Raw genomic sequence first — 22,231 nt, 5'->3', positions numbered from 1 at the left:
TCCTGGGATCAAGTCCCACATCAGGCTCCTTGCTCAGTGGGGAGCCTGCTTCTCTCTCTGCCTCTGTCTGCCACTCTGCCAACTTGTGCACTCTCTCTCTCTGACAAATAAATAAATAATCTCTTTAAAAAATACTTCTTATTGAAAAGTGGCATATTTAGGGGTGGCATATCCTGATCTCCATCACTACTCAATAAATACTGACTCTCCCATATCTTACTTACCTTGGATTGAATAACATTGCAGGGTTCTGTCTCTATATCACCTGAAGTCTTAAATTTGACAAAACTAGGTAATAAATCATTCAAACATTTAAGTGCTTACTATGTAGAAATGCCATAGGATATAATGGTGAACAGGAGAGATGCTGTTAAATTTACAACATTGTTATATTATAGAAGACACTAACCCACCTGTAATGTGCCTCTTAAAGCACTGGGTTCTCAGACTTAATTTAGCAACAATGCCAGCTCTAATATTAGGTAACACTAGGACACAGGTGAGGGGAAGGCAGCATGAGGACTAGCAATATAATAGCCAGAATGCCTTCCTAATATTATTAGGCATAAAATACATTCTAATGCACTGGGTTCAAATCACAGCTCTGATCAGAACCACTAAGTCAGAATTGAGAAAACAGATGAGATTATTTACAATACCCCAAGGACAGTAAAGATCACAGCATCCCAGCCTATGATTCTACTCCCACAGCAGAAAAGAAATATGTAGGTCCTTATAAGAGACATGGTTCTGCAACTGTACGTAATGGTAGTGAGGCAACGTGGGTCAAGTTAGAAAACCAAGGACTTAACAATCAGTTTGACCTCAGTCAAGTTGATATCTTCTTGATACTTCAGGGTTTTTACTAGTAAAATGGAAATAACAGCATCTTCCTGGGATTGTTGAGATGCATTGAATTGAGACTCAGAACACTGTTGGGTATGTGTCAAGCAGAAGCTAGCTACTGTCTGATGTGTGCTTGAATCAATAATGGTACACTTACTTTATAGGTGAACTACTGTGAATCGCAGTTTTGTAATCCCAAAAATAGAGATATGCTTTTGACCAGCATCAAATAGGATAATTGGTTAGATATCCCATGTGCTATATAACTATATGTCACATAGTAAGCCCTCAATTTCAGTTAAATCTAGAGATAATCCCATAATTCAATTCTTCCCTTAGACATAGACGGATAGAGTCAGAAAAGGAACTCATGGAAGGGAAGAAGGTAAAACAGGCTTCAAATGCTAATGATTCATTTATTCTTTCAAAATATTCATTCAACTCCTACTATTTCTTATCCAAATCAGACTCTCCTGTTACATGTTAAAGGGCTGAGACCTTTCATGAACTACAAAGCAAAGGATGATCTCTGTCTAGGCAATGGGGAAGGTGAGCTAGGTTGGTAGCTTACAGAGGAACAGAGCCCAGACAGATGCCCTGTGTCAACTAGCTTCAGCAAGAAATTCCTGGTCTCTAGTCCTTCTAGAGTGCATTCTTTTAAAAGTTAGATATATGTTCCACAGTGGATCCAACTTTGTGCTAGGTCACATGCCTCCCTGAGGACTAAAGATTATTTCTAGTTGTTAAGAGGGTTGCCAGGTAATTGCTGTCAGCCACGCCCCTTTTTTGAGATTGCCCTCAGACCAAGACAGTCATTTCAGGCAAGTTTTTGTCCTTTTCCCATCAGTAGCCACAACTGGTCAATATGGGTTTTGGTGTTTGGCCTCCTTGCCTCAAGGTGGGGCAACTCTGAAGGTAATCCTGGCTATGGGACCTCAGCTAAACAAGTCCCCTCCCCTCTCTCTGGTGAAATTTCCTTCCATCACTCCCAGGACAGGGCATCCCCCGACTTACCAAAGTGCAGCTGGGAGGCTTGTGTTTAACATTGTCTCACATGACACAGTTACAGACAGTTTAACGGCCCGTAAGCATTGGCAGTGCTTAAGGCAGAATGAAGACACAAGCAAGTGGACTTTCCCACAAACATCAATAACAGCCTTTTGGAAAGGTTTCATTGCCTGGCTTATAAATGCTTCATCTTGAGTCTCATACAGACAGAGAAACAACTCCAGAAATTCTAACTGTGTTGGAAAATGTTCACTCTTCCCCAGGATCTCCAGCCACTGAAGGATCTTCCCTTTTATCTCCAGTGACATTGTACAGTTCAAAGTTGTCTCCAGTTGTTTCACTAGATCTTCATTCAAAAGGCCAAACAAAAAGCATTTCATCTGTGTCAAATGGGGATCTTGGCCACTGTTGGCTTCAAGCAATAGCTTCACATCTTCAAATGACTGAAGGGAACGGTCCCTGGTCTCCCAGTTGTCTTTCAATACATAGAACATAGCTGCAAGAAACTCCTGAACATGCAGGTGGGTAAACACATAGCAATTTTCATACTCTGTGTCCTTTTGAAGGATATTCCTGTCCAGGAAAATCGACACATCCGATTTAGTTAACCCATGCTTTCTGAGATCTTCCCTGTAGAACACAGATGTCAGAGTCCACACTCCTTTGGCAGCCAAGTGGCACAGGCTCCTCAGTTGGGATTGGTTGGGTAGACTAGTACAGCTTCCATCTACTGGTGCGAAGAAGCTAGAGATATAGCAGGTGAACAGAGTGGTGGTTGTTTTGCAGGTTAATGAGACATCACCACCCATCTCCATCTGCTGATCCAGATAGGTGCAGATGGCGCAGCACACCAGGGGGACTTTGCACATGCTGAAAAGCTTCTCATTGCTTCTTAGTGAGTTGAATACCTGGAAGGCCCTCTTCTTGTCTTCAAAAAACTGATAAATATACTCCTTTCTTGCACTCTCGGACATACCCAGCAGCTCTACAGAACGCTGGTTCTTCAACAAAGGCTTTAGTTTCTTACAAGCTGTAGGTCTCGTTGTCACCAATAAAGATGACTCAGGGAGCATCACTTTCCTCAGCAGACTACTCATAAGGAAGGACACTGGATGTACCTGGGTCCAGTCTTCACATAGCACAAATTCAGGTTCCTCAAAGGCAAAGTTCAGTTCATCAAAACTATCAATAATAAAAAGGAGACTACTTGGCTCGGACATTATCCTTTCAATAGGACCTTCCCTGCTGGGCCAGTCCTTTGATACCATTTGAACAAAGCTTTGTTCTCTCAACTGGTTGATTTCTCTTGCATTGAAATAAAAAACATAGCTAAACCTCTGCTGATAGAGATTGCCCTGGGCCCAATCTACTATTGCTTTTCTCACCAAGGTTGTTTTCCCAACTCCAGCAGCCCCCTGGAGCACGACAGTCTGGGGCTGCTCACCAGTTTTCACATCCACATCGAATAGATGTTCCAACAGTTCTTGATCTTCCTGAGCAACTCCAAGATGGAAATCTTCAGGTTCTCCAAACAAAGACTTCTTATCCCACATGATACAAAATTTTTCCTTTATTTGGATTCTGTATTCTGTTCCGTCACCTAAGTCGGAATATAGCAGGGAAAAACAAAACAAAACAAGAACCCAAAGATATATATGATCAAGGCAAATTCTATGAATTACAAAATTACAGTGTTAAGAATACTCTACTCGGCTCAAATCAAAGTGCAGCTGGTTTATTTAATATTTTTATAAAATTTTTAATTTATTTGACAGAGAGAGAGGGAAATACACGGAGAGAGCAAGCACAAGCAGGGGAGAATGGCAGGCAGGGGAGAAGTGGGCTTCCTGCTCAGCAAGGAGCCGGATGTGGGCCTTGGTCCCAAGACCAGGGGTCATGACCGGAGCTGAAGGCAGTTGTTCAACTGACTAAACCACTTAGGCACCCCAAGTGCAGCTGGTTTAGGTAAGAATGTAAGTAAAACAAACAGAAAACCTGCATAAGAAACTGAAAAAACAAAACTGAACATGCAGAAGGATGACTTTGGAGTAGAAAGTAAAAATTAGATTCACTCTACAAATATGTTCTCTTAATACAAATACCATATGATTTCACTCATATGTGAAATTTAAAAAACAAAACAGGGGCACCTGGGTGGCTCAGGGTGTTAAGCCTCTGCCTTCGGCTCAGGTCATGATCTCAGCGTCCTGGAATCGAGCCCCGCATTGGGCTCTCTGTTCAGCGGGGAACCTGCTTCCCCCTCTCTCTCTGTCTGCCTCTCTGCCTACTTGTGATCTCTCTGCCAAATAAATAAAAAATCTAAAAAGAAAACAAACAGTTGAACACAGGGGAAGGGAAGGAAAAATATGAAAACTGAGAGGAAGACAAACTGTTAAGAGATGCTGGACTCTAGGAAACAAACTGAGAGTTGCTAGAGGGGAGGTGGATGTGAGATGATGGGATAATTGGGTGAAGGACATTAAGGAGGGCACTTGATGTAATGAGTACTGGGGTTACATGCAACTGATAAATCACTAATTTCTCACCCGAAACTAATAGTACACTGTATATTAACTAACTTGAAATTAAATAAACCAAAAAAAGAAATTTTTTCTTTGTACTTTTCCTCTACAGAAAAAAAAAAAAAGAGGACTATATGGAGGACCTGAAGATACATATGAATCCACAGATCAAAATAATCCGCTTTATAGTAAAACATTAATAGAAATGAACATTGAAGCATAGCCTGAAGAATATTAAAAGAAAAGAAAAGTATTCCCTTTCCTAGATATGTCTCCTCAGGCTTGAGAAACAAAAAGCAAAAATAAACTACTGGGACCGCAAGAATATAAAAATCTTCTGCAGAGCAAAGGAAACAAATCAACAAAACTAACACACAACTTATTGAATGGGAGAAGATATTTGCAAAGGATGTACCTGACAAAGGTACAAACTATATAGAGAACTTCTACAATTCAGGGCACCTGGCTGACTCAGTCTGTGGAGCATGTGACTGACTCTTGGTTGTAAGTTCAAGCCCCATGTTGGGTGTAGAGATTACTTAACATTAAAAAAAAAAAAAAAAAAAGGACACCTACAACTCGACATTGAAAAAATAATCTGGTTAAAAATGGGAAGACAAAGGGGCGCCTGGGTGGTTAAAGCATTTGCCTTTGGCTCAGGTCATGATCCCAGGGTCCTGGGATCGAGCCCCACATCGGGCTCTCTGCTCAGCAGGAAGCCTGCTTCCTCCTCTCTCTCTGCCTGCCTCTCTGCCTACTTGTGATCTCTATCTGTCAAATAAATAAATAAAATCTTAAAAAAATGGGAAGACATGTACATGAAAAAGTGCTCCACATCACTCAGCATCAGGGAAATACAAATCAAAACCACAATTAGATACTACCTCACGCCAGTCAGAATGGCTAAAATCAACAAGTCAGGAAATGACAGATGCTGGCAAGGACATGGAGAGAGGGGAACCCTCCTACGCTGTTGGTGGGTATGCAAGCTGGTGCAGCCACTCTGGAAAACAGCGTGGAGGTTCCTCAAAAAGTTGAAAATAGAGCTACCCTATGACCCAGGAATTGCACTACTGGGTATTTACCCTAAAGATACCGATGTAGTGATCTGAAGAGGCACATGCACCCCAATGTTTATAGCAACAATGTCCACAATAGCCAAACTATACAAAGAACCTAGATGTCCATCAACAGATGAATGGATAAAGAAGATGTGGTGTACACACACACACACACACACGAATACTATGCAGCCATCAAAAGAAATGAAATCTTGCCATTTGCAACAACATAGATGGAACTAGAGGGTATTAAGCTGAGTGAAATAAGCCAATCAGAGAAAGACAATTATCACATGATCTCCCTGATATGAGGAATTTGAGAAGCAAAGTCAGGGGTTGTGGGGAGTAGGGATGGAAAGAATGAAAAAAGATGGGATCGGAAGGGAGAAAAATCATAAGACTCTTAATCTCACAAAACAAATTGAGCATTGCTGGGGGGTGGGGGGCAGGGATAGGGTGGCTAGGTTATGAACATTGGGGGGGTTATGCTATGGTGAGTACTGTGAAATGTTTAAACCTGACGATTCATAGACCTGTACCCCTGGGGCAAATAATACATTATATGTTAATAATAAAATTTGGGGGGCACCTAGGTGGCTCTGTGGGTTAAGCCTCTGCCTTTGGCTCAGGTCCTGGTCTCAGGGTCCTGGGGTAGAGCCCTCTATCGGGATCTCTGCTCAGTGGGGAGCCTGCTTCCCCCCCCCCATGCCTACCGCTCTGCCTACTTGTGATCTCTCTCTGTCAAATAAATAAATAAAATCTTTAAAAACAATTTTTTTAAAAAATGGAAATCATGAACAGACAACTCTCCAAAGAACACCTACAGATGGCCAACAGATACAAGAAAAGATGCTCAATATCACTCAACATCAGGGAAATGCAAATCAAAACTATACTGAGTTATCACTTCACACCAGTCAGAATGGCTCAAATTAACAACACAGGAAACAACAGATATTGCTGAGGATATGGAGAAAAAGAAACCTTCATGCACTGTTGGTGGGAATGCAAACTGGTGCAGCCACAATGGAAAACAGCATGCAGGTTCCTCCAAAACTTAAAAATAGAATTAACATATGATCTAGTAATTCCACCACTGGGTATTTGCCACAGAATAGAAAACACTAATTCAAAAAGATATGTGCATCCTTATGTTTATTGTAACAGTACTTACAATTGCCAGATATAGAAGCTCCCAAATGTTTATTGATAGATGAATGGATTAATAAGTGGTGTATGTACTATGGAATATTACTCAGCCATAAGAAGAATGAAAATTGGTCATCTGCAACAACATGGATGGATCTAGAGAATATAATGCTAAGTGAAATAAGTCAGAGAGACAAATACCACATGGTTTCACTCCTATGTGGAATTTAAGAAACAAAATAAATGGAAAAAGAAAAAAAAAAAAAAAAAAGGAAAACCAAGAAACAGACTCTTAACTATAGAGAACAAACTGATGGTTACCAGGGGGGATGGGTGGAATAGGTGATGGAGATTCAGAGTATACTTATTTCCAAATCTGAAAACAGAGGACACATCTACTCACCCTGCACTGTCTCCTGACCATCTTGTTCCTCTTGTGTCCTGGCATCATCTGGTCCCATGGTCTGGGCTGTCCCTGTGACAGGTTCCAACAGGATCATGAGATTTACCAAAAGACAAGGGGGGCTTTAGTGATAACTAGAACAGGGGCTAGAATGGTCCTTGCTGGTCCAATTCTATGACATCTGGGCCTAAGAAAATAGGAACCAGGAGAGCTTCAGACTCCACAGCTTAGCTAAGGGAAAAGTGATGTGGTATCAGCAGCACTGGAGCAGGACCTCTTGCCAGGCCCTCCCACCATCCTGTTACTCTAGTCTAAGTCTGTTTCCTGTCTACCTGGACCTTCCAGGAATATGGTGAGGCTCCTGGGAAATAATGAATACAACTTTGTAGGTGTAAGGCCTTGTAAAGAATATAAGAAAGAAATTTTTGAGGTCTGTAATATTTCATACTTAGGAATGCAAAAAAAAATCAACATGGCTTATGCCCCTTGATATTTTACCCATTCCTCATACTTTAGCAAAGATTTTAAATCCTATTCTAAGTTATTTAAAATTTAATGCAGCCTTTGACTATTTGAAGTTCAGGCAAAGGAACACTAGATGGGACAATTCTTATTATTCAGTTGCTTTAATCATTCTAACTGCTACAAGATGGATGAATTACCCCCAGCTAAAGGAGTCAGACTGAGTAATAGTACTCAGAACCCTCCTGTCTCCTCAGGGTTTCTCAAATGATCCAACAATGGTGTAATCCCCAAGTCCCTTTTATAGAACCTTGTTGATGGGCCTCAGGAAGCACATCCTTCCCCCAGCCCCAGATCAGTCCCCAGCATCATTCACAGTTGATCTCTGCTGTTGCTCTCTCACACAGATCCTTCAGGTTCATCTTGCCAAGGATTTTGAGAGCCACATCCCAGGCTCGCTCCCCCGGATAATATTTTTTCATCAAACTAGCCAGGTCCTTTCGCTTGGCCTTCTTCACCTCAACCCAGGGTATCTGGCAGCCCCTGGGCTCCACGGTCTCATTCTTTAAAAGTAACTTGAACTTATTAAATTCCTCTTTGTTTAGCTCCTCCAAATACAACAGCAGTCCAAAATCGTGAAAGAAGGAAGATGACGACCCATCTGTCATCTTGCTATGGATCAATATTCAGGCTTCAGTGAGAAAAGAACAGTCAGAAGAATATGAGTGGAACACCTGAGTGGTACAGTCAGTTGAGGGTCTGACTCTTGGTTTCTGCTCAGGTGATTATCTCAGGTTTGGGAGATGGAGCCCCGTGTAGGGCTCCACGCTCAGTGTAGAGTCTGCTTAAGGCTCTGTTCCTCTCCCTCTGCTCCCCCACCCCTGCACACTAAAATAAAAATAAATCCTTAAAGAAAAAGCATAAGAGACTCGAACTCAGGAAACAAACTGAGGGTTGCTGTGGGGGGCAGGGATGGAGTGGCTGGATAGACATTGGGGAGGGTAGGTGTTGTGGTCAGCACTGGGTGTTGTGTGAGACTGATAAATCATAGATCTGTACTCCTGAAATAATACATGTATGTTAATAAAAAAGAGCTAAAGGTAATTAAAAAAATAAAGAGCAAGTTCATTAAAAATATGAGTAACAGGACTGATAGAAAAAATTAGAAAATGAAATGCCTTTAAAAATATAGATGAATTCTGCAAACACACGGTGAAAGCCCCAGTGTTAGGCTCAGTACATACTGGCCCCTGTACTACTGTCATAAAAACATTCCTCTAATACAGATCAGTGTAGCTTTCTTTCACTTTCCCAAAGTTACCCCCAGTCCCACCACTTATGAGCCATAAGAAATGAAGGCAATTCATCTCTCCGAGCCTCAGCTGACTCTCCTGAAGAGAGGAGATCAGAATCACCCCCAGAGAACTGCGGTATGGATGAAACAAGGTAGAGTTAATCTATCACCCAGCACAGACCAGACTCCTAAGACTGGCAACCCTCCCATGCCTTCTCTCCCCAAACTCACCCATACCTCAACCCATAAAACATTGTTATGCCTCCCCCCACCACCAACACACCATTACTTTTGAAGCACAACTGGAATATGCCACCATCTATCTCTTTCTGTCCTGTCATCGCTGGTCACAAATCCATACACAGCCACTGAGGGTCGGCATTCCCAGGTCACAAGCTCCTTTCACACTCACTCACCAGTACTACACGTTCTGGATGTGTTCTGCATTAAAGCTCACCCAAAACTGCATTCTCTCACATCACTGACATTCTCTCACAGCAGCTCCCGTGACCATGTTCCACTCCAACTTTTCATTCTGATGCTCTCACTCCTAACTGTATCAGCAAGGACTACTCAGACTTAACCGGCAGGCACCTTTAACACATTCTCTCCCAATACCTTCCAGATAACAATTTCTTGCCCTCCCTCCTACTGTGACAGTTCTTCAAATATAATCAAATCCTCTTATTTTGAGGCCTGTTTTCCTCTTATTTATCAGCCGCTTAAGAGCCTTACTCAGTTTCTTATTCAGCACAGGCACTTTCAGTTAATCACTTACATGGTGTCCTCAAGTGTCTCATCTCTTGAGCAACTGGCTAGAGAGAGCTAGTAAGTGGTACAGACAGAACTCTAGAGATCTTTCTGTCCTCCAAAATCCTTCTCTAATCTTGCTAATGGGCCTGGAGAAGGAAGAGGAAGGAAATAAAAATGTACAGAAGGGGGATTTTACTTCTTAAGCAGAAAGTGAATTGTCTCAAAATTACATAGTAAATCAGGACTTTATCCTACAGTAATTAGGGAGCAATCAGCTATTTTAGGATCTTGGTTTTGTGTGTGTGTGTGTGTGCGTGTGTGTGTGTGTTTTAACTATATTGCAGAAATAGTCTAGATTCTAGATTAGGATGTGACCAAAACAGCTTCCATAGTAAGATTTTTAAAAGAAACAAAAGGAATACATTTGAGGAATCTTCAAAGGACCTCAATTGTAATTTCTCAAGGACCAAAAGGCTTCTCCCTAACCACTCAGTCCTTCTCACTGACATATAAACATGTGCAAATCTAGTCTTACATAAATGTTCTTTACTCCACATCTGCTGCTTCATGCTCAAACTTCTTCAGAGTCTTCTATACATAACCTATTAGTCCTCCACAGTCCACCGCAATCTCACTTTTGCAACCAGAATTCCATGGAGATAACTTATACCAATTACCACCCTGTTGCAAAACTCAGCAGGTATTTATTTTTGGACTCAACTGTCATATGTATAAGAAAACAGTCCCTACTTCTGCGAAGATTAGAAGTTAATGTACACACTTAACTTACAGGGTGTCATACTACACTAACTGTTGTTTTCACAATGCCTTACTTCTTGATGTTCTCTTTCCCCTTTGCTTTCATAAACCCACACTTTCTTCAAATTCCCTCTTGCCTTTCTGGGTGTCTCTGTAAGCCAAGATCTGTAAGGTTTTGAATCCTATTGGGTTTCTACTACTCCAGGAGGTCTACAATTCTGACAGAAAGTACCATATACTCTGGCCTCCTTCCCAAAGGTTTTATGCTATTCTGGAAGGAACTATTCTTTTTGTTCTATGGTCTTCCTTTGTTTATATTTTTGGGAAGAGGAAAACAGATGCTGTCTGTCTGGTGTTGCTCTTCTTCTGTGAAGGCATTCCTAAATTCCAACATGTTCTGAACTAAAATGGGAATCCATGGTCTAAGAGAATTTATTTCTTTTTTTTTTAATAGTGTTTGTTTGTTTGTTTTTAATTTTATTTATTTATTTGAAAGAGATCACAAGTAGGCAGAGAGGCAGGCAGAGAGAGAGGAGGAAGCAGGCTCCCTGCTGAGCAGAAAGCCCAATGCGGGGCTTGATCCCAGGACCCTGAGATCATGACCTGAGCCGAAGGCAGAGGCTTTAACCCACTGAGCCACCCAGGCGCCCTGAGAATTTATTTCAATTTGCAAATTTATTGATGTAAATGTTTGCCCCTTATAACTAAAGCACATTTGTTCAAAATATTCATTCAGCACATGTTAATGATGACCACATTTGATAAGGATCCACAGTGTATATAGGTTCTTTATGAACATTCTCTGTAGTCTTAAAATAGTCCTGAAACTTGCCCAGGTTACGGATTTGTCAAGTAGCCAATCAAACTACAAAGCTCATTCATTCTCTTTCTATTAGGTACCACTGCTTTTTAATTTCACTTTATTTTTCTAGGCACAAGGAATTTAGGGTTAAATGCAATCTGTGTGACCATGTTCTGATACTGAACTCTGCACTGAACACTGGGCTTTGGGAAGAGGAGGATCTCTAAATATGTAATGGAAATCTTCTGAGCACTAGCAGGACTCTAAAACACAAAGGAAGGAGGGTTTCTTTTCTAGAAAGGATAGAGAAAAGAAGGTCTGAGATGAAGTGACATTTTAATATAAAAAACTGGGATATTCCCACCCTTTTCATACACTATTGCCTGATTTTCTTTCTTGGTAGCTCTGATGGAATCTTCTGTAACAGTTTTTCAAACTTAGGACTACTAAAATTGTAGGCCAGATAATTCTTTGAGGGACACTTTTACGCACTGCAGAATGTTTAGCAGCAGCATTGCTGGCACCTACCCACTAGATGCCATTAGAACTTTTAATCTCCCACATCTGTGGGAAAGTGTCTTCAGAAATTGCCAGATGTCTCCAGGGCAGCAAACTGCCCCAGGCTGAAACCACTTCCAAAGCCTTACCCTCTATTGCTGAATATGTACGTGAATCAGTCCTTCTCTAGGATGCTACCATAACAAAGAAAGCAAATCAGCAGGATAGATAACTCAGGAAAAGACAATCTAATAAGATTTTATGTATGACAGAAGGAATACTGTAATTGAAAAGGGAAGTATTTCAGTGCAGATTATTAGGATAACTAGTAAGTCATTCAGAAAAAATTAGTGTCCTTACAGAGTAAAGCTCAGAGTAAATCAGTAAGCCATTGATACTTCAAACCAAAGGAGGAAAAATAGTGAATATTCATTTACACCTTAGGAGTGGAGGGATTTGCCAGCTTGGGAACAATAAGGAAAATGAGAATCTGGACAGCTGTTAGGAGATAGTGTTATCTCCTAATGTTGAAATTAAAACATTTTGTCCATAAGAAATCAAAAACCAGTAGGAAATCAAAAGAAAAATAGCAAAAAATTTTATAGGAAATTTGGCAAATAGAGTTGGAATATAAATCAGTAAAAACCACTTCAGAACTGTTGACATTTAATAAAACTGTAGATATCCAATCTGACTCAGGTATTTGTTCTAATACTCTTCTACAATAAGAGGACTCAGGGCTTATTGAAGAAACTGCAGATTCTAGGGCTGGAGCTGAGAATACATAAGATAAGCTAGAACTTATACTGCCAGAAAGGAAAAAGGACAGTGTGGGTCAAAAAGACATGGGCAACTGGAAGAGTTCCCACTGGCCAAAATAACATACTGTTTTATCATAACCCAAAGCAGAAAGCAAATATTCATGGGACATAGATAAATTCATAAATTCATAAATTCATAGGACATAGGACATTCATAGGACATAGATAAATAACTGAATGAATAAATGGGGGGAAAGGGAAAACTCTCTCTTACAGAAGAATTCCAAATAAGTTATATAGATTTTCCCTCTTTCAGGAAGTAGATCTTAACCTTATTCCACTCCTCCTCAGGAGTGTGGACTGTGCTTAGCAATCTGTTAAGTGGGGAGACCTAATAAATATGGTCTCTGCCTGGCGATCAAGGTTATCAGTCACACATCATGGTTAATTGTATGTACCAATGATAATGATGTGATGAGAATGGTATGTCCCCACTGTCCTAGTCCTCCCCTGAACCCCAGTCCCAATCTATACATAAAGAAGACGTCAAGACACACCCAAAAAGACATACTACAAAATACCTGACCCATACTTCTCAAAATTGTTAGGATTACCTAACAAAAAAAAAAAAAAAAAAAAAAAAAAAAAAAAGCAGGAGGCAGCACAAAGAGAAATCAAGGAATCAATCCTATTTACAATTGCACCAAAACCGGTAAGATATCTAGGAACCAAACTAACCAAAGAGGTAAAGGATCTGTATTCTGAAAACTATAGAACACTTATGAAAGAAATTGAGGAAGACACAACGAAATGGAAAAGCATTCGACACTCATGGTTTGGAAGAATATTGTTAAAATATTTATACTACCCAAAGTAGTCTACACATTCAATGCAATCCCTATCAAAATACCACCAGCATTTTCCATAGAGCTGCAACAAACAATCCTAAAATTTGTATGGAACCAGAAAGGACCCCAAACAGCCAAAGGAATGTTGAACAAAAACAACAACAACACAAAACCAAACCAGACCTGGATATCACAATTCCAGACTTTAACAAAGCTGTAATCATCAAGATAGTATGGTGCTAGAACAAAAACAGACACAAAGATCAATGGAACAGAATAGAGAACCCAGAAATGGACCCCCAACTATATGGTTACCTAATCTTCGACAAAGTAGGAATAAACATCCAATGGAGAAAAGACAGTTTCTTCAACAAATGGTGTTGGAAAAATTGGACAGCCACATGCAGAAGGATGAAACCACTTATGCCATACACAAAAATAAACTCAAAATGGACTAAAGACCTAAATGTGAGACAAGAATCCATCAAAATCCTAGAAGAGAACAGAGGCAGCAACCTTTATGACCTTGGACATGGCAACTTTTGGCTAGACAGGTCTCCAAAGGCAAAAATAAACTACTGGGAATGCATTAAGATAAAAAGCTTCTGCATAGCAAAGGAAACAACAAAACTAAAAGACAACCTACAGAATGGGAGAAGGTATTTGCAATGACATATCAGATAAAGGACTAATATCCAAAATCTATAAAGAACTTATAAAACTCAACACCCAAAAAACCCCAAAAAACCCAGTCAAGAAATGGGCAGAAGACATGAACAGACACTTTTCCAAAGCAGCATACAAAAGGCTAACAGAGGAGTACTTGGGTGGCTCCATCAGTTAAGCCTCAGACTCTCAATTTTGGTTCAGGTCATAAAATCAGGGTCCTGAGATTGAGCTCCAGGCTGGGCTCCACCCTCAGCAGAGAGGCTCCTTCAGATTCTCTCTCTCTTTCCCTCTCCCTCTGCCCCTGTCCTTGCTCACTCACATGTGGAGCACACACACGTTTGCATGCTCTCTCTAAAAATAAATTTTAAAAAAATGTCCAACAGACACACAAAAAAATGCTCAATATCACTCATCAGGGAAATACAAATCAAATCCACAATGAGCTACAACTACACACCTGTCAAAATGGCTAAAATTAACAACTCAGGAAACAACAGATGTTGGTGAGGATGCAGAGAAAGGGGAACCCTCTTACACTGTGGGTAGGAATGCAAACTGGTTTAACCATTCTGGAAAACAGTATGGAGGGTCCTCAAAAAATTAAAATAGAACTACCCTATGACTCAGCAAATTGCATTATTTATCCAAAGGACAAAAAATAGTGATTTAAAGGGGTACATGCACCCCCATGTTTATAGAAGCAATGTTCACAACAGCCAAAATATGGAAAGAGCCTAAATGTTCATTGATGGATGAATGGATAAAGAAGATGTGATGTGATGTGTGTGTGTGTGTGTGTGTGTGTGTCTGCAGACACACCTACAATAGAATATTACTCAGCCATCAAAAAGAATGAAATCCTGCCATTTGCAAGGATGTGGATAGAAAAGACAGTTTCTTCAACAAATGGTGTTGGAAAAATTGGACCCAGAGTGTATTATGCTAAGTGCAGTCAGAGAAAGACAAATACCATACGATTTCACTCATGTGGAACTTAAAACAGATGAACATACGGAGGGAAAGAAAATAGAATAAAATATAGAGAGGGAGGTAGACTATAAGAGACTCAAGTATAGGGAATAAACAGGGCTGCTGGAGGGGAAGTGGGTGGGCGATGGGGTAACTTGGTAATAGGTATTAAGGAGGGCAAGTGATGTAATGAAAACTGGGTGTTATATGCTCCTGATGAATCACTAAATTCTCCCGCTGAAACTAATACTAAATAAAAACATAAAAATATATGTTAACTTGAATTCAAATAAAATCTTAAAAGAAAAAAAAAATGGCAGGAGGGAGTGGGAGGGCTGAGAAACTGTCACAGACCAGAGGAGACAAGATGACCAAATGTAATAGATATTCTGGAAAAGATCCAAGAACAGAAAAAGAACTGGGAAACACTAGTGAAATGTGAATTAAGGGTGACTTAGCTGATATTCTTAATTGCCTTAGTGGTTTTAAATCTACTACAGTAAGACAAGATGTTAAACTAGGAGAAATTGGGTAAGGAGTACATAAGAACTCTTTATGCAAATCTAGAACTATTTTATAATAAAATGCTTATTTTTTAGACAGCTGGGTGGCTCAGTCGTTAAGCGTCTGCCTTTAGATCAGGTCATGATCCCAGGGTCCTGGGATCAAGCCCCACGTCAGGCTCCCTGCTCCGCAGGGAGTCTGCTTCTTCCTTTCCCACTTCCCCTGCTTGTGTTCACTCTCTTGCTGTGTCTCTCTCTGTATCAAATAAATAAACAAAATCTTTTTAAAAATGCTTATTTTAATTGGAGATACACATCCCTTACAGCCTAACAATGACAGTCCTCAGAATACACCCAACAGAAATGTGTGCACAAATACTAAGAGACATCTAAGAAAAGCCATAGCAGCATTGTTTGTAATTCCCAAGTACTTGAAAAGACCTAAGAGCCCACCTATGATAGAACCAGTAAGTAAATTGTGGTAAATTCATACAATGAAATCCTACACAGCAATGAAAAGAGAGGATATGAAGCTACCTGCTAGGATGAATCTCACAAACATTATCAGTGAAAGAAGCCAAGAAAGAAACCCAAGAAAATTATGTACCACAGAATTCCATTTACAAAAAGATCAAAATTAGGGGTACCTGGCTGGCTCAGTTCAAAGAGCATGCAACTCTTGATCTTATGAGTCTGACCCCCATGTTGGGTGTAGAGGTGACTTAATAAACTTTATAAAGAGATCAAAACTGAAAAAAGAAAGCCAAACTATACTCTTTATGGATGCATGTATAAGTGATAAAGCCATACTTTTTAAATGGGCTAGTACGGAGGTAACTACCTCTAAAAGTTGATTTAACAGCACCTCTGTAGGGAGGGAGGTATTCATGATCAGGGAGATGCCCCTGGGGTGCGTGGGCACTGGCAATGTTCTTTTCCTTGACTTTGTATTGGTTTATGTGGATGATCATTTGGTAATCACTCACTAAGCTGCACATTTCTTTAATGCAGACTTCTATATCAATTATAGTTCACACTAAAAAATGATTTTAAAAAGGTTTGTATTTTCAGAAAGACATAATACAAATAGATTAGAAAAGCAATAAAAGCAAGTTATTGCTAAAAGCCTATTCATACAGAGAAGGAAAGAGGTAAATGGCTATCAAGTATTTCAGAAAATGTTCAATCTGGAGAGATCAAAACTAATACAAACCAGATGATATCACTTCACAATTATCAAAATGGCAAAAGTATTTAGCTGTAAAAAAACAATACAACATGATGATGAGAGTGGAGTGGAGCAGATACTGACACTGTTGGAAAGCTGCGTGTCCACCTACAAAGAACTTTACAAACATGCATGATTTTGATCAGCATTCTCCCTCTGGGAGACTATCCAATGGAAATAATCCCAAATATAGAACAAAGTTTTCTGGGTGCCTGGGTGGCTCAGTGGGTTAAGCTGCTGCCTTCGACTCAGGTCATGATCTCAGGGTCCTGGGATCGAGTCCCCCATCGGGCTCTCTGCTCAGCAGGGAGCCTGCTTCCCTCTCTCTCTCTCTGCCTGCCTCTCTGTCTGCTTGTGATCTCTGTCAAATCAACAAATAAAATCTTTAGAAAAAAGAATAAAGTTTTCTGCATAAAGGTATTTTTTAAAATAGTAAATAACTGTCAAATTAAAATTCAACTTTGATTAATGAAACAGATGCATTAAAAATATGGCACATGCTAGGGCACCTGGGTGGCTCAGTCAGTTAAGTGACCATCTCTTGATCTCATCTCAGGTCTCCATCTTAGGATAGAGAGTTCAGGCCTCACGTTTGGCTCCAGGCTGGGTGTGGAGCCTACTTAAAAGAATTTTTTAAAAATATGGCACACACTTGATTAAAACTAGTTTTTTTTTTTTTTTTAAAAACAAACTCTACATAAAAGCAGACAAAGAAAAGATACCAAAATACTAACCTTGGTTGTATTTTGGGTTTATGACAATTTGTGACAATTTTAGAATATACTCCTTAAGTGGAAAACCAAAAAGAAAAAAATGGTGGCATTATCAATTTGTCAAATCCCAAAAAGATTAAGAAATGAATGCCTGTTGACTGTACTTGAATTCTGCGGGTGGGAGCTCACTGGGAACCACTGTATCGGGGGCAAGTTTAGGTCGCTGCTTAGGGACAGGACTGGGAGTTATTTAAAGCCTCACTACCGTGGGTAGAAGTGACCAGTACATGAAGCAAGCATGAGCAATTCTTTCTCGAACTTTGCTAGTTCAGAGAGAGAAACTGGCAGCGTGGAGCACAGGGTCTATAAAGTTTTTGGCTGTTTGTCTTCTGTAGGAAGAGTGGCTGAGAGAAGGCACAGAGTGGAGGAACGACGGCTGAGCCCAGGTGGGGAGAACATTCTCAGACTGAAGACTAAACACCTGGTGCCAGGCAGGAAGGTGAGACGTGGGCCTGAATTTCAGCGGTTTGGTAAAAGCGAGGATAATCCTACCACCCGCCTTCAGGGCGGGTATGCATGCGAGTTATGGACCACCCTAGGTCGCAACCCGAAGTGGTCTCTCTACCCACGTGCGCACGTGTCCACCAGCCCCAGCAAGCCCGCAGCATTTTCCATCCAGAGGCCTCACAACTCCTCTTCTTGGACCTCTGGTCAGGGTCTCCATTCCCTTCCTCGTCTTCCGTAAGGATGTGGACGCTGGGGAGAATGTCCCCGGACCTAACCTAATTTAGAGCAAGCAAAACACCCCCAGAGAAGAAGAGGGTCATTCCATACCGTGGGTCACAGAGGGCGTCCGAGGACAAAAGTTAAATCCCAGCACTGAAAGCCACGAGCCAAAAAGGAAGGGAAAGAAACGCCTCAATAAGTACCTGCTGCTTCAGGCGAAACGCGACCTCACCTTGGTCTTACGCCCAAGCTCCCAACTCCGCAGCGCCAGGAGTAAATACGCCGAGCACCGCGCCAGACTCGCGGGCTAAGGGACCCTCTTTGAGCCGGCAGGGAGACGCTCTTCCCATTGGCTGGAGCGGGGGGGGGGGGCTTCGGGTTCTCGGGCACGCCCTGCACTCAGCTCTCAGAGCTCCGCGCACCTGTGGGCGAACAGCCATCTTGCTTTCCCCCTAATGGAGAACACGTGCGAAGGTGAAGGTCTGGGAGGTGGACCTGGCTGCGTAGGACCTTTCCCAGACAGGCTGACTCCCAATAAGCTGCATCGCCTTACTCATCCATGCAGTAAACCATGTAATTACTGAGCATCTACTTCGGGCCTGGCAGTCTTCAAGGCCCTCTCTAGCTGGAAATAAAACATCCGAAATTCACAAGTGCATACATCTTAATAGAAACAATGAGTATTAAAGGTTTGCATTCCAAAACCATTTCTAACATGCCTATAAACCATGAAAGAACATATTCATTCTATGAAAAATAGAGCAGACTGTGTAAACAGTTTGAGAAGCTGAGGGTCCCTAACTGTGCCTTAATAAAGTGAATTAGACCCCCGCCTTTTCATTTAATTTACATATGCCTGGCATATTTAATTTTATATAAACGCTTACGTATTATACAACTTAGTGCCATCTTTTTTGTTTCTTTTCCCTTTTGGTTTACCACAGAAAGCAACCTTTGGGAGGAAGAGCATCGCTTGCCCTTTTCTGCATTATCACTAAAGAAAGTTCACCTTTGTTGTTTCCCTATTTTGCTAAAATTTAATTTTTCAGGGCTTCTTCGTCTTAAAACACTCAATAATAAGTGGAAAATGCAAGTCTATTTAACAAGTGCTAGCAAGAAAGCATCTTAGAAAAAAAAAAACTTAAAGATGTCTCCTCATGCCATTGCCGCTGGAAGGAGAGACACCATTCTTCATAAAACTAAACTGAGAGGGTGGGGAGATAATAAAGGCAATTGAAAGCACATATATTATATGTGGATGAGGATGGCAAAGCTCCTAATTCATTTTTGTTAATTTCCTACGGACACAAAAATATGTTCTCTATATTAAGGATAGAAGTTTCTATATAACTCTTAAATCAAGATTTTTATACTATTCAATTTCTGTAGGACCTTATCTTTTGTCTCCTAGATGTAATTCCAACACAAATGTATTGAATTTCCCCCACAGGACTGTATTTAACAATTTCTCATATTTGTACATTTTTGCCCTATGTATTTAGCAGATTCGATGCTATGATATTTGTTCATAAATTTGGCCTTCTTTCAACATATAAAATCCATCTCCAATTCTGAACTTTGAATTTGTTTTCTGCAATTTCTGCTTTTTGTTTCCTTGGAAGCTTACTGATCAACCTCACAGGTGTTTCTTATAATCAGCATATGTCTGGATTTGTTGCTTGACACAGTATGTCTCTGTTTTATATAAGAAAATTCAGTCCATTCACCTTTAGCACATGGACTGAAAATTTATTGCATTCTTTATATTACTTTGGGTTCATCATTAAATTTACATCATGGATTTCTCTGTTTCCTTTCCCATAATTTTTCTGACTTATCTCTGTCTTTAGTTTATTTGTTATTTGCTTAGAACCCTTTCTTGAACTGTTTCTTCAGATGGAAGAGACCTGGATGATACAGACTCTGAATTCTTGCAAATCCTCAAATATTTATTTCATGAGGACAGGTGAGTATCTTTTAGCTGATGGACTGCAGTCCCTTTATTTTACCAGTCAATAGCTGCTGTTTTCTAGCTTCCAACATTACAAATGAGGAGTCTAATATTTCTTCTTTTCAGATAACTGGACTTTCTGCCTGAAAGCTTATGAATTTTCTTTTTTTTCTTAGCATGTAGGAATGACATCTGTATATGCTTAGTATGAGTCTTTACTCATTATTCCAGATGGAAATGTACTGAGTTTTTTAGATCTACAGATTCAAACCTTTAAATTTTTTTTCAGTCCAGAAACTTTTTCTATTATTTTGTTATTCATTCATTTTTTCAGTTCTATCCATTCTTTTTTTTTTTTTCCTCCTGGGACTTCTGTGTCTGCATATTAGGTCTCATAGATCTATCCTTTAAACCTATTAACATTTTAAAAAAATTATTTCTATCTCTTTCTTTTCCTCTATGCTTTGGGGTATTTAAGTTATCTAGGCTACTTCTTGGGTCTCAAAAGTGACCATTTCAATTCACTGGCTAAATTGATGAATTAGGAAGATATAAGTAAATAGATTCAGATTTAGACATTTTTAATTTTAAATTTCTATTTTTAAAAGTATATATATATAAATAAATAATAAATAAATTAATTAAATCTTTATATATAGATAGATTTATTTTAAATATTTTATTTATTTATTTGACACACACACAGAGATCACAAGTAGGCAGAGAGGCAGGCAGAGAGGGAGAGTGGAGGAAGCAGGCTCCTTACTGAGCAGAGAGCCCGATTCAGGGCTCAATCCCAGGATCCTGGGATCATGACCTGAGCCGAAGGCAGAAGCCTTAACTCACTGAGTCATCCAGGTGCCCCTGACAATATATTTATACACACACGTATTGTATATTTGTTTTGTCATTTCATTGAGGTTCAAGTCTGGTTAATGGACTATTTTAAGTGGTAGTACTCCCATAGACAGTGGAAGACAAAGAGGCAAGGCAACCTTTAAGGCAGCTGGCTATTGAGTAAGAAGCATGAATCCTGCCATTTTCCTACTGAGGCACCTGGATAAAACCCTCTTGCTTTCTAGTCTACTTACAATCTCTCAGACTCAGCACAGGAGACAGTCAGCTTCAGCTTTTTCTTGGCCTCCTGGGAGTCAAAGAACCCCAGTAAATGTATACAGATCTCCTAAGAGTTCCATAGAACTAGAGTCTAGGCTCTTTTCAAGAAACTCCACTTTCAAGGCTGCACACCTAGACTCTGATGTTGTTTTCCACATTCTTATCTAGCCCATGAAGAAGGGGATGAGAGAGATCCAACCTCAGGTTTCTAAACCAGTGCTCTGAACTTCTCTCTGTAAGTCTCAGTTCTCTGGTTTAGGAGAAGCAGACATCAGAAATCATAGGGAATAGAAGAGCTCATTACAATTCTCCCCCATGATCCACATCTAACTTTAGTAGAGAGTTTTAATATTTATTTTATTTTTTTATTGCACTTTTCTGTGAATGACCTTATAAAATGGGAGACCCATTCACTATCTTTTATATGAAAAAGCTCTGATTTTTCCCCAGTATTTGCCAACCTTAACATGATGAAGACATTTGTTTTGGATGAAAGGCCTTAAAGATTCCAGTTGTTTGAAACAAAACTCTGGTTCCACTTTCTTCTCAGAGTAAGTTCAAAAAAAGCTTAAAATCCAGGGGACCTGGTCACATCTCTGAGATCCTCTGATATACAACAGTTTAGTCTGTTAGTCTCAAAGTACATTTTAGAAATAAGACTATAGGGACGTCTGGGTGGTGAAGTGGGTTAAGCAAACATCTGACTCTTGGTTTGACTCAGATCATGATCTCAGGGTCATGAGATCTAGCCCCATGAAGAGTCCCACCTCAAACCCTACATCAGGCTCTGTGTTCAGTGCAGAGTCTGCTTGAGATTCTCTCTCCCTCTCCCTCTGCCCCTCATGCTCATGCTCTCTCTGTAAAATGTGTGCATTCAGGATCTTAACTAGAGCAATTTAACCATACTAAAATCTTCATCTTACAGATGAGAAAACTGTGGGGGTAAAAGATTAAATAACTTGCCCCAAATCACCTAATGGGTAACACAACCATTTTTTTTTTAAAGAGTTTATTTATTTGACAGAGAGAGAGATCACAAGTAGGCAGAGAAGCAGACAGAGAGAGAGAAGGAGGAAGGCTCCCCGCTGAGCAGAGCGCCAGATGTGAGGCTTGATCCCAGGACCCTGAGATCATGACCTGAGCCAAAGGCAGATGCTTAACGCACTGAGCCACCCAGGCGCCCCAACACA

The 22,231-nt window shown here is 40.3% G+C and overlaps 1 protein-coding gene across 1 annotated transcript in view; it reads right to left on the bottom strand.

Moving 5' to 3' along the window:
- Window positions 1–22,231, bottom strand: part of LOC116598947 (zinc finger protein 215-like) — a 110,123-nt gene that overhangs the window by 23,064 nt on the left and 64,828 nt on the right. The window contains exons 6-7 of the mRNA XM_032358470.1: window positions 6,990–7,061; window positions 1,861–3,454 (exon numbers count right to left, since the gene is read on the bottom strand). Coding sequence (XP_032214361.1) covers window positions 1,861–3,454; window positions 6,990–7,061 — 1,666 coding nt within the window. The remainder of the gene's footprint in view (window positions 1–1,860; window positions 3,455–6,989; window positions 7,062–22,231) is intronic.

Source organism: Mustela erminea, chromosome 9, assembly GCF_009829155.1.
Source record: "Mustela erminea isolate mMusErm1 chromosome 9, mMusErm1.Pri, whole genome shotgun sequence".
Lineage (NCBI taxonomy): Eukaryota > Metazoa > Chordata > Mammalia > Carnivora > Mustelidae > Mustela > Mustela erminea.
The sequence above is the reverse complement of the archived record's forward strand: the minus strand, read 5'-3'. Positions and strand labels throughout refer to the sequence as shown.